Genomic DNA, 13,939 nt, shown 5'->3' with positions numbered 1-13,939 from the left:
AGATTCTCTTAACCTAAGTAATAGTTTTGTCTTTTAAATTATATTTAAGTTGAGGAAAAGAATCTTACCAAGGTTGCAATATCTACAGACTGGTGTTCTTCTATATTCTCAAGTTCCCGAATTTCAGAAATACTTTTCCTTATTTTCATCTTTTGTAAAAAAAGGTATTTAGATTTTAGTAACATAAAAATAAAAGAAAAATGGAAACAAAAACCCTGGAAATGATGTATTAATCAATAAAATTCTACTCTGGTTTATATTACAGAAGGATTCCACAGTTAAAGACACATTAGTTTTAAAAGAACCAAAGAAAATTATATATAAAGTCTGTATCGATCACCATTATTGCTGATCAACTCTCATACAAAGCAGATAGAAGCATTCCATTTTAGCATTTAAAATGAAGACAGTATGACAGTGTTGAGTCCACAGAGACAGTGTTTTCTTGCAACATCCAGTCTAAAGTGCTAGAAAGATTATCCCAATTGTTCTTAAAATCCAATCCCAGTATCTCCTGGGAGTCTCAGAGATTCATTCAAAGGGTCCGTTAGGTAAAAACTATTTTCATAAAAACATTAAGCCATTATTTTTTTTAGATCACTTTCACTATCGATTTCTTGTAAGTGTACAGGAGGTTTATAACTATAACATGCAATACTGCAACAGACTGATTATAGAAGCTGACATGACAGTTTAGGTGAATTTTATTATGCCAAATATCAGAGATTTAGAAAAATATCAAAAATGTCAATCTTTTTACTAAATCTTTCTGGCTTTGGAAACTAGCTAATTGTCATAAAAATGTTATTTATGTTAATACATAATATACTTATTATTTTTAAATTAGTTAATAAACATTCTTAAATTTTGTTTTAAGTTTTAATAATAGGAATACTGATAATACCTACACGGATGAGGGCTCTTTTAAGACTATAAAGGGGCTTGAGGGCAAAAAATCTGAGAACTACTCATCTAACTAAATCCATGGTAAGACCTTAAAAATAACTTGCAAATGATTAAGCTGAGGAAACAAAATGATGTTTTTATTACCTTTAACTCTTTATAATGCAGTTGGTACCTTCTGAGAAGTTCTTCATTGCCTTTAATATCCTTTTCAAGGGTAGAGAGATGTTGCTGAAGACTTAATATCTGGGCTTTCTTATTTTCAACTTCATTCTCCAAGTCACTTAATATAAAAGAGAGGGTAAAAAAAATACTTTAAATCTACTTCTGAATATTACAAATATTTAGATCTTTACAAAGAAAGCCTTACTTGTAACAGAGTTTTGCTAAACCTTATGCAGTTAAACGAGTTCTCTATTCCTAACAAGTAATTCACAACATGGAAACATGGAGATTTCAAAAAACATCTTTTACACTGGAATTAAATTTTACTTATTTCATTAAGAAGTACTTATGATCGACCTGTGACAGACACTGTGCACAGTGATAGCAGAGGTATAAAAAGAATTAAGGCATGAAGAAGTTAAACAAAAAGCTCAAACGTCAGGAAATAAACAATAACATTGAAATGTGAACGGGACACTGCACTGCATGTCCACAGTACTGAGAATGTAAGAGCAAGTCTGGAAGAAGAGACAACTGATGCGCATTCTCTGAAGCTTTCACTAGCTGCAGCAGCTGGAGGAGAAGACGGAAAGAAATACACGAAGTGAGAAACAGATTCCCACATTTGTGGTGGTGAATAAACACTATGAACGTGTGGGGAGAGAAAGGGGAAGAGAGGAGCACAACGAAAAGAGGTAGAGGGTAAGGTCAGCAGACACTAAAGCCAGAAGGGTCTCCACACCAGCAGAGGCACCTGCCTTCAGAAGTGATCTTTTTTCCTGCATCACTGACCCAAGTACCTGTTGTCCAAAACCGTGTGCCCGGTGGAAGAGAACCACCTGCGCAGTTAAGAAGAACTCTTCTCTGATAAAGAGTGTATGCCAGATTTCACTAAGAGCATATTTTCCCACAGTTTAACATCTCTGAATTCTAAAATCATCTTCCATTCCATGGTTCAACTAGCAATATTTTTATTTTATACTCGTATATAAAATAACAGGGCATTTAAAATCTGATGTACTATTATTATAGCTATGCTACCTCGTAGAACTTTCAAAATTAAAAAAACAATCAGTAAATGTTGAATGAATGATAAACAAATGAGAAAATGAGAGAAAGAGGAGAGTACTTGTATATTTCTGGTAAAAACAGGGCCAGACACAAGATCTCTTTCAGGGCAATCTTTCATCAATGGGAATCTACCAGTGCTGAGTTGATGGGGGGCACAGAGAAGCACTCTTCATATATTCACAGTATGAGAGGGCATTAGGGAAATCAATCATTCTGTAGTCATTTGGCAACTGCTATTAAGTGATCAATTTATGCAAATCAAAGAAATTTTAAATATTAAATTATTTCTTTTAACAAATGTTAAGGCTCACTTAACATTAAGTACTAAAAATAATAGTATTTAATGCTATTAAATATTTAAAACTGGGCCATAAACTGTATGTTAATAAAACAATGACAATGACTATTAAATTATTTTAAAATCCACATATCCTTTGACTCAGCATTTTCACTATTTAGAATTTAAGCTATGCACATACTTTCAAAAGTATGCCAAGACACACATGTGCATTCTCACTGCAGCGCTGCTATAGTAAGAGAAAACTGCAGATAGTGTCTCTGTCCATCAACAGGAACTGGTCAAGCATATATCACAGGGCAGCTTTACACGTGCTGATATGGAACAATCTCCAAGATATAATTGTTGTTTAGTCACTAAGTCACGTCTGACTCTTTTGCGAAGCCATGGACTATAGCGCGCCAGGCTCCTCTGTCAATGGGATTTCCCAGGAAAGAATACTGGAGTGGGTTGCCATTTCTGACTCCAGGGGATCTTCCCAACCTAGGGATTAAAACCCTGTCTCCTGCACTGCAGGCAGATTCTTTACCACTGAGCCACCAGGGAAGCCCTGCCCAAGATATAATACTGAGAGACAAAAAGCAAGACATAGAAACCACATGCATACTTATATACAGCACAAATGGACGAGCTTTGAAACATTAGGCTAAGTGGAAGAAGCTGGACACAAATGGATGCATTTTATATGACTGCATTTATATGAAGTATCCAGAGTAAACTAATCCATAAAGACAAATTCAAAAAGAGTAGTGGTTGCCAGAGGCTGAGGCTGAGGAGGAATGTGGGAACAACTGCTCACGGCAGGAGTCTTCCTTCTGGTGTGACAAAAATGCTTGGTAATGAGACAAAAGTCACGGCTGCACGAAAATCTCTCAATTGTACCCTTGAATTATATCTCAATTTCAAACCGTTCTGGAAATAAATATAAGAAAGTACAACTATATAAACCATTCTGGAAACATACGTAAGAAACTGTTAAACTATTACCTTTTGAAAGAGAGATGGAGGCAAAGAGCTTCACTTTTCAATGCATACATTTCTGGACTGTTTGAATTTCCTCACCATGTGCATGTGTTACTTTTAATTATTTTTAAAATGTCAATAGGGACTGTCAGGAAATCAGATTATGAGTTACTTTTGTTTTTCTTTATATTTTTATATTTATGTATATATTTATTTATTAATTTATATTTATTTTTCTTTATATTTTATATAATATTTTATATTATAGTTTTGTTTTACTTTATGTTTTTCTGTATTTAAAAAACACCAGTAAATTTTTTTTAAACTTCCAAATATCAGACAACTACTATACTTGTTCAGGTCAAAGTATCATAATAACATTGTATTTTCAATTTTAGTATATGTGCTGCCGAAGCGAGAACATAACATTGTATTTTCAATCAATAAAGTTCATTAATGTGAGAAACAGTTTAAAAAAATAAAAAAACAAGAAAGTTCAGAGCCTTCCCTGATGGCTCAGTGGTAGAGTCCACCTGCCAATGCACGGTTTTTGATCCCTGATCTGGGAAGATCCCGCCTTCTGTGGAGCAACTAAGCTCGTGGACCACAACTACTGAAGCCCATACGCCATAGAGCCGTGCTCTGCAACAAAAGAAGCCACTGCAATGAGAAGTCCACACACCCTCAGCTAGAAAGTAGCTCTCTTGCCACAACTACAGAAAGCCTACGTGTAGCAAAGAAGAACCAGCACAGCCAAAAATGAATAAATCAAAAAGAAAGGGCGGGAATAATACAATAAAGCTACATTGCATACCAACCTTATTTCAGAATCCACATCTCTGCTTAGAAACTTAGGTCTTGTATATTCAGATGAATAATAACGTCCTGCAAAAACTTGATCACCATCAGCAGTAAAAGCTTCTCTACAATTCTTGGGTGGCTTTTGGGATTGCATCACTGCACGAGCTACAGAATTATTCTTAAAAAAAAGAGGGAAAATACATTTTTAAAATATGCCACAGCATTTCCACTGTATATAATTTCAAAATGTTACCTATCACTAGTTTAAGATTCAAGTATTTTTGTTTAAACATTCAAATGAAATAATTCCATGAAGATAAACAGAATTTAAAAAATAACTTTCAATATTCAAAGAATTAAACTAAGTCTTAAAAACATAGGAAACAATGTTCTATGACAAACTGACATATTTATTATTTCTAAATTCTAATACTGCTATCCATTAAAATAAAAAATCTTAAGTACCTTTTCACATATTTACCTTAGAAATCTTATTTTTCATAGAAAAATGAAATCTTACTTTTTTCTAAATGTCTTTTACACCCTAGAAAAGATGAGCAAAGAGCAAATTCCAAGAAAAGATTAGTACACTGAATTATGTAGGGAAAACCTGGAAATATTTAATATTTTACTTCCTAGAGGAAGTAAGGTGGATTAGGTTTATTGCAGCCATGAAATTAAAAGACACTTATTCCTTGGAAGGAAAGTTATGACCAACCTAGACAGCATATTAAAAAGCAGAGACATTACTTTGTCATCAAGGTCTGTTTAGTCAAGGCTATGGTTTTTCCAATGGTCATGTATGGATGTGAGAGTTGGACTATGAAGAAAGCTGAGCACCAAAGAATTGATGCTTTTGAACTGTGGTGCTGGAGAAGACTCTTGAGAGTCCCTTGGACTGCAAGGAGATCCAACCAGTCCATCCTAAAGGAGATCAGTCCTGGGTGTTCATTGGAAGGACTGATGCTGAAGCTGAAACTCCAATACCTTGGTCAGCTGATGCAAAAAGCTGACTCATTTGAAAAGACCCTGATGCTGGAAAAGATTGAGGGCAGGAGAAGGGGATGACAGAGGATGACATGGTTGGATGGCATCACCGACTCAATGGACATGGGTTTGGGTGGACTCTGGGAGTTGGTGATGGACAGGCAGGCCTGGTGTGCTGATGTTCATGGGGTCACAGAGAGTCAGATATGATTGAGCAACTGAACTGAATTGAACTGATATAACCAATTTAAGTTTAGGAAATTTAAAAATAATATAAAACACAGGAAGCATCTGGACTTACTTTGATTAGCAGCACTGTCTCTATGCTTCTCATGTCAATCAGGCTATTTGCAACAACTGCATTATCTATTTCTAATGCTGTCAGAACTGTTGGGAACTCTGGATGATATGCAGCTCTAGGAGACAAAAATATATAAGGAATAACTTACCCAAATTTAATATTATATATATTAGGTATATATTTTAAATAGGTTGAGGAGATGATGGATAATAACAAGGCATGGAAGACATTTGCAAACATCTGTAATAGGCTTAATTTTATCTTATTAGCAAATATTCATATAATACTAGGCACTGTTCTAAGTATATTCTAAGTACAGCTGATCCTTGAACAACACAGGTTTGAACTGCATGTGCCCACTTATACGTGGATTCTTTTTCAATGAATACAGAAGGTCCTGCAGTATCCATGCTTGTCTGAATCAGGAACTGTGGCTACAGAGGGCCGACTATGGGACACGAGCATCTGCAGATTCTGGTACCAACAGAGGGCACTGGAATCAATGCCCTGTGGATACCAAAGGACGACTGACTGTGCTGGCTTATTTAATTCTCAGAACAACTATATGAGATAGGTAATATTATTCTACTTTTTTTTCAAGTGAGGAAGCTTCAGAGAGTTTAGCAAGTTCCCTGATGTCCTAAAGCTAACTTAGAAGTCAGGCTAGGATTTAAACCAGGCAGCTCAGCTCTAGAACCCAGATTCTTAATCATTATATTCTATTGCCCACTGTAACTAACTATTACAATTTTCTTAAGTCCTACACTGCTACCACACAAACATAAAAGTCAATTAATTAAAAGACATGGGGAAATGGCAATGGCATTCATAATGCTTAGCTATAGAATTCCAAAAAGAAATATCTGTGTGTGTGTGTGTGTGTGTGTGTGTTTATGTTTTCCACTTAGTTATTAATTCAAAATGTACTTTCTGAGCACCTACTATGTGCCAAATGCTGTTCAGAGGATGAGGAGATAGGAACAAAACAGACTATATATACTTCTCCCCATAAATCTTACAGTCTATTGAAGGGAGAGAGAAAAGTGAGAAAAAGTACTTTTTCACACAGAAAAGGTCAGGAAAAGCCTTATTAGGATAACAATGAGGAGACACCTAAGGGGATGGGAGTCACATTAGCACCCTGAAGAGCATTTCATGCCAAAGGAGCAGCATTTGCAAAGACCCTGAAAACGGTTGTTGGAGAAGCCAGGAGGTTGGTATGCAGCGGACAAGCAGTGTGGCTAGTGTGTCCAGACACTAGGACAGGACAGAAGGCAAGAGGACAGATCACAGAAGCCCGAGAGGTCGCAGTGAGGCCTGAAGAGGGTGAGAACACACTTCGACAAATACTGCTGATAAGTCAAGCCAGTGAGTAGGAAGGAAGGACTCCAGGACCAAGCCAAGCAAGGCTCGCTGGTGCCTAGACAAGAGCTGTTCTGGGATGTGATGAAGTTCTACAAGCTTGACTGGTAAGGTTCAAGAAAGAAGAGGAAGACAGAAATGAGTGACAGAGACAACTCTTCTGAGGAGTCTTTCCTGTAAAATGAGGCAGAGAAACAGGAGAGTAACCTTAGGACAGAGCTCAAGCGGAAGTAAAAACAAAGACAGAACAGGGGGTGGGCGCTGTAGAAATGTCAAACCTTGTCAGTGAAACAACGCAAGGAAGGAGGGGAGCAGGAGTCTGAGAGGGAGGGGATGTGGAAGGGGACTGCAGTAAAACATAGACTTTGGCCAGTCCACTGAGAGCACAGGCTCTATGCTGGGGAGGAGCAAGTACCTTCAAGGAGGCATGTGCCATTGCTGGATGGGCCTGCTCCTACCAGCTCCAAAGCTCTCAGTCACAGCCACCCCTTCCTTGAGCTCTACTGCCCTGGGATGTACTTCGTATTTAATTTATATCACAATCAGTTGCCTGCTGACATGTGGTAAAACCAGTATAGGAGAACCAGAAGTAGGAAGGAATAGTAGCAATAACAGGTCACTCATGAGACAAGGAAAGGACAAGTACGAAACAGGCTCACGCAACAACAAAATGGAGACGCCTAAAGAGGATGGGGACAAAGGAAAAACCACACATCAAATTCCAGGCAAGCGCGACAAGCCTCAGTGGTAGGAGCAATTACAGGACAAAATGCTTTGATAATCCTAATTAAGCTTAGAAGAAATCTTAATAAAACATGATTGCTAAAGCCTAATAAAAGGAAAAATACCACAATCAAATTAAATATGGAAAAAACATGCTTAAAAACAAGGGCATTTTTCATGTCTCCAAATATAAGAAGACTTAATTGAAAGAAGAAAAAATTGGATTCATTAGAAAAAAATGGAGTGGGAGAGGACAAAAAATTTAAAAATGTAATCTAGTAATAGGAAAATATATATACAGAGGAATATATATATATGTAGGAAGATACACCTTATATATATATCATATATACGTGTGTGTGTGTGTGTGTGTGTGTAAAAGAGTAAATTGTTAGCTGGCTAGCAACTAACAAAGAGGCCAGTTTGGGTATGGTACCCTTGAGGTTTGTTAGCGTCAAAGAAAACAATCAAAGATCAAAGAAAACAACCACAGCTCTTTATGGATTCTGTAAACCACCTCGAGTTGAACTGTGAGCAATAAGTGCCACAGCTCTGCCGTACACACTCCTTTTTAACGTGGACAGGTATGCACCACTTCCCTCTTCAGTACAATTTCTAAGTCACACAAGGTCTATATCCTGGTATGTCTCCCACAACAGACCTCGTGTAAGGACCTCAAAGCCAGGGAGAATCTATCATTTATCAATCTATGTATCTCCAATGCCTAGATTCAAATTAAAGATGTAGCTGATGGAATTTTTACAGATCAGTAGTGTAGACATGGTTAACATTAAAAATGTTCTAATTCTTTCTGAGCTAGTACATGACTAAACAAAACCAGAACAGTTTTTAAACAATTACTGATGCCTTACCTGTGTCTTACATCATACATCTCATTCCGAAACTCAGAAACTATTATCTGTGGCCGTGAGGTCCCTGGTGAATAAAACTTTTTCATCAGTGCCTGAAGCACTCTTTCATCGGCATGGTTATGGCAACAGTAGGCTTGCAGAAGTCCTTTTAAGCAAGATTCAATAGCCAAAGCAAGCTCAGGGTCCCGAAGATGAATGCAAGCTCCTAAAAATGAGAGAAAGTTATTAAAATGCCCATTAAACACTTGAAATATTAATGTAACTATCTTTGTATGAAGTGATAGTCACTCAGTCATGTCCAACTCTTTGTGACCCCATGGATTGTAGACTGCCAGGCTTCTCTGTCCATGCAATTCTCCAGGTAAGAATACTGAAGTGGGTTGCCATTTCCTTCTCCAGGGGATCTTCCCAACCCAGGGACTGAACCCGGGTCTCCCACATGGCAGGCAGACTCTTTACCAACTGAGCCACCAGGGAAACTACTATCTTTGTATAATAGTTCATAGATGACTTTACAATATTTTCATACTAAGCAATTTAAATGATATTACAGATCTTATTTTAATCAAATGGGAAATACCCTCATCCCACTGGATACACTGGGGAAGAAGCACAGAATCCTATGAAAAGCTGTCTTGCTCTAATGTAAAACAACAGTGTTCTTCCTTTGTGTATACTAATTCAGCCTCTGAATGGTTTTGAAAACCAAGCCAAAAGGGTTATAGATGCTACTATTTAATGCAAAACTGATTAATAGTGAAATTTTAGATTTAGAGAGGGAAAAAAATACCTCACTTATTGAAATGGATCCTGGTATAGAGGTACACACACATCATTTAAATGAAGAGAGATTACTACAATACTTAATGCAGTATATAATACTGTACTAAAAATGTATCTATACCATCATTTTCACCTAATGATGTACAGAATTAAATATAACTCCTCAAAACTCAATGTATTTTTTAATAAAGATTTTTTTGATGTGGACTATTTTTAAAATTTTTATTGAGTTTATTACAACATTACTTCTATTTTATGTTTTGTTTTTTTGGCCATGATTTATGTGTGATCTTAGTTCCCCACCCAGGGATTGAACCCACAGCCCTGTACAGGAAGGTAAAGTCTTAACCACTGGACCAACAGGCAAGTCCCTCAATTGATTTTTTTTCTCATGTACATATGAGGATAGTTAAATAACTCCAGATTTATACTTGAAAGAGAACTCAAAAATAATGTTGTCCAACCTAAATAGAAACTTTCTACTAATCAATTACATGCAAATTAGTTCATTGATTTATTCATTCAGGAAAAAAATCAGAACCAGATTAACTCTATAGCTACTTTTCCTTTTCCTAAGTTCTTTTTTGATTCTTTTGTGCTTAAAAGATATAAGAGGAAAGTTACAAAGCTTGAAGTGATTTTATCATTATTTCTTAGAATGTGTACAGTCTACACGTAACTACATGGTAAATTATATTCAACAGACTCCTTCCTGAAAATAAAAATATACTTCTAATTTTTATGATATCCTGACTAACTGGTGACAAATACCTAATGGGCCTACAGGTTTATAGGTAAAGTGCCCCCGTCTGTAGGCATCATCTATGGCTTCAAGAAGAGCTGGAACGTGAGGGCCAAATCTTTTGAGTCGATCGGTTTTACTATCTTTCAATTCTTTCAGTTGCCTCTGGTTAAAGTTCAGTGTAGTCTTCACATCTAACTCTTCTCTCCTAAAATACACGTGGAAAAACAGAATAGGTACATTAACAGGTTATACAGAAATATCTGGACTTTTCCCCTAATACCTGCATACCAATAAATGACACAGTTACCCTAAGAACTAAAAGCAGATTCTTTATTTGAAAACAATTGTGTTACCAAGAAAAAAGTCAGAAGACCTCAAAACTTAGCATGAAAATAACAATAATGCAAGTGACAAAAACAAGAAAACCCAGAAATTGTCCAATTCTACAAGTTTAATTAGGAAGTTTTATTAGGAAAGTGATTTTGAAAGATACTTTATTATGAGGAAGAACAAAATAAAAATCAAGTATTTTATTTTCATAAAGAAGAAAATTACATGATTTTCAAATAACTGAAAAAACACAAGGATGTGGACACTTACTTAATCCTGGTATGTTCTTCTTTGTCTTTTTCTATGGCTTGCTGAAATTGTTCAATCTCTTGATTGACTGAACTTTCTTGATCTTGTAAGGCCTTTACTCTCTCTTTTAACCAAGATATTTTTTTTTGCCTTTCCAACCGTTCAGGTTCCAAAGACTGATCGGCACTAAGAGTAAATAATCCAAAGTGGAAATATTAAGTTAAAAACCTAACATTTTAAAAAACATAAAGCAATGTAATAAAATTCCTCCAGCAGTAGTACAGAAAACTTACGGCTGCTGGGGGGAAGAAACAGGGAGTTTGGGAAGGACATGTACACACTGTTATATTTAAAATGGATAACCAACCAGGACCTACTGGAAAGTAAATGGGAACTCTGCTCAATGTCATGTGGTAGACTGGGTGAGAGGGGAGTTTAGGGAGGAAAGCTATACATGTATACATATGGTTGAGTCCCTTTACTGCTCACATGGAACTATCATAACTGTTAATGCACCACGTGTCTATCTATGTGTGCGCGTCAAGTTGCTCAGTTGTGTCCGACTCTGTGGCCCCACTGACTGTAGCCCGTCAGGCTCCCCTGTCCATAGAGTTCTCCGGGCAAGAATACTGGAGTAGGTAGCCGAACCCCTCTCCAGGGGATCTTCCTGAACAGGGGATCAAACCCAGGTCTCCTACACTGCAGGCAGATTCTTTACTGTCTGAGCCACCAGGAAACCCGAATTGACTATACCCCAATACGAAATAAAAAATTTAAAAAAACAGAAAATAAAACACTCCATTTCACTTGGATTACTTTACTACAAAACGAGGTAAAAATTAAAATTGCAAAGTAACTATCTTACCTTTTTCTCAGTTCTTCAATTCTTTTGCAAAGCTGCTCATCATCTTTCTTTAATGCTTTATACTCATTTAGGGAACGATTATACAAAACCTAACAAAAAATCAGACACACTTTAGTAAAATGAAAAAACAAATACCCTGTTCAAGTCCACTTTTGCCAAATGGTCAAATCAAAGATTGAATATACACAGAAATATATACTTAAAACGAAGTACATATATGGCCACATGAAATCGTAACATTTTTTTAAAGCCCAAAATCAACATATTTACAAAACCTCTACTTTTAAAAACAAACTATTGATATTTGATAGATGAAGTTTTTAATGGGCTTCCCTGGTGGCTCAGTAAAGAGTTCACCTGGAATGCAGGAGACTCAGGTTCAATCTCTGGGTTGGGAAGATCCCCTGGAGAAGGGAATGGCTACCCACTCCACTATTCTTGCTTGGAGAATTCCATGGACAGAGGAGCAGTGTTTACGTTTGATGTGAAAGTTTTTCTCTCACCTCAGCTTCATTATAGGCCCTTTTCTTAGAAGTAAGATCTGCTTTCAGTGCCATACATTCTGGAGCTCGTGCGTTTGTCTCTTGACTAATCTTTTCTAGTTTATCTTGAATGTCTTTGTATTTTTTTTCTGCTTCATTAAGTCTGACCTTTAAGAAAATTAACATTGTTGGAATACATTTTATTTTTCTTTAATAAACAGAAAAATTAAAAAAATAATTATACATGGTTCACATTTCAAATAAACTTAATTTTGCTTTAACTAAACTCGAGACAGTAATTAGATAACCTATATAAGATGCCAAAAAACATATATATTTTTATTGAAGTATAGTTGATTTACAATATTGTATTAGTTTTAGGTGTACACTAAAGTGATTCAAATATACATATACATATTCATTCTCAAGTTTTTTCCACTATAGGTTATTACGAGATATTAAATATAGGTTCCTTATGCTATACAGTGGGCTTCCCAGGTGGCCCAGCAATAATCAATCTTCCCACCAAGGCAGGAGGTATAACAGACACAGGTTTGATCCCTGTGTTGGGAAGAGCCCCTGAAGTACGAGATGGCAATGGAAATGCTCCAGTATTCTTGCGTCGGACATAACTGAGTGAGCACACACATACATGCTACATAGTAAGTCCTTCTTGCTTATCTATTTTATATAGTATGTATATGTTAATCTCACAGTCATAATTTACTTTTGCCCCTCCTTTGCCCCTCTGATAATCATAAATTTGTTTTCCATGTCTCCTATATCTATGAGGTGTTTCTGTTTTGTAAATTAAGTTCATTTGTATTGCTTCTTTTTTTAAGATTCCACATATAAGTGATATCATATAACATTTGTCTATCTTAGTTCACTTACAGTATGATATTCTCTAGGTCCATCCATGTTGCTGCAAATGGCAGTATCTCATTCTTTTTTATGCCTGAGTAATATTCCACTGTATATACAGCAGTATCTCATTCTTTTTTATGCCTGAGTAATATTCCACTGTATATACATACTACTTCTTTATCCATTCACCTGTTGATAAACACTTAGGTTGCTTGCATATTTTGGCTATTATAAATAGCGCTATGAATACTGGGGTGCATCTGTTTTTTCTGGATATATGCCTAGGAGTAGGATTCCTAGATCATATGGCAACTCTATCTTTAGTTTTTTAAGAAACTTCACTGTCTTCCAAGTGGCTGAAAGAGTCTATATTCCTGTCAACAGTGTTAACAGGGGGGTTCCCTTTTCTCCACACCTTCTTCCACCACTTATTATTTGTAGATTTTCTGACGATGGCCAATCTGACCAGCATGAGGTGATACGTCATAGTTTTGATTTGCATTTCTCTAATATTCTAAAACATATTTTAATTTTAAATTCACATTTAGTAAATGTAAAGGGAGACATACAATTTAGCAGAGAAACAACCATGCAAGAGGATTATACAGTTTGGATGCAATAATGCTTCAGTAGGGTATGTATATTTATAATAGTGAAAGCACACAGAAAGAACTTACAGGTCTGTCAGAAAAAGTCAGGAATGCTTTCAAAGCAGCATTTAAGCTGAAACTTAAAAGAGTAATCAAAATGTTTCCGATTAGAAAGTAGCAAAGGTTTTTCTAGAAAGAGCCAGACAGTATATCCTTCAGGCTTTGTGGGCTATAAAGTATCTGTTATAGCTATTCAACTAAACATGCTAAGTTTGAAGTGTCTGGAACATGCAGGTAAAGATGGGAAGACACATATTTGAATTAAGTGCTCAGGATAAAAGTCTGAATAGGAGATATAGATTAGGGATTGTCACTATGTAAGACATTTAGGAAACATTATATAGAATAACTGTATTTTTATTATGAAGATATCAGCAGTACAATATGTATGTTTTTCATAATAATTGAAGTTGTTCAGGTGTTATACAAACTAAACAAAATCCATCTATTTTCAGTTTTAAATTAGGTGAGTACAAATTTAAAGTCTGCTTTAGATACTATTTTTTCAGAAGCCTTCTCTTC

The 13,939-nt window shown here is 36.0% G+C and overlaps 1 protein-coding gene across 1 annotated transcript in view; it reads right to left on the bottom strand.

Annotated features, from left to right (window-relative positions):
* Positions 1-13,939, bottom strand: part of SMC6 (structural maintenance of chromosomes 6) — a 75,315-nt gene that overhangs the window by 21,032 nt on the left and 40,344 nt on the right. Inside the window, exons 11-19 of the mRNA XM_020910120.2 lie at positions 11,922-12,068; positions 11,419-11,507; positions 10,575-10,739; positions 10,001-10,179; positions 8,447-8,651; positions 5,490-5,604; positions 4,219-4,379; positions 1,051-1,186; positions 69-149 (exon numbers count right to left, since the gene is read on the bottom strand). Coding sequence (XP_020765779.2) covers positions 69-149; positions 1,051-1,186; positions 4,219-4,379; positions 5,490-5,604; positions 8,447-8,651; positions 10,001-10,179; positions 10,575-10,739; positions 11,419-11,507; positions 11,922-12,068 — 1,278 coding nt within the window. The remainder of the gene's footprint in view (positions 1-68; positions 150-1,050; positions 1,187-4,218; positions 4,380-5,489; positions 5,605-8,446; positions 8,652-10,000; positions 10,180-10,574; positions 10,740-11,418; positions 11,508-11,921; positions 12,069-13,939) is intronic.

This window comes from Odocoileus virginianus, chromosome 2 (assembly GCF_023699985.2).
Source record: "Odocoileus virginianus isolate 20LAN1187 ecotype Illinois chromosome 2, Ovbor_1.2, whole genome shotgun sequence".
Lineage (NCBI taxonomy): Eukaryota > Metazoa > Chordata > Mammalia > Artiodactyla > Cervidae > Odocoileus > Odocoileus virginianus.
Note: the sequence above shows the minus strand (reverse complement) of the source record. Positions and strands in the feature narration are given on the sequence as shown.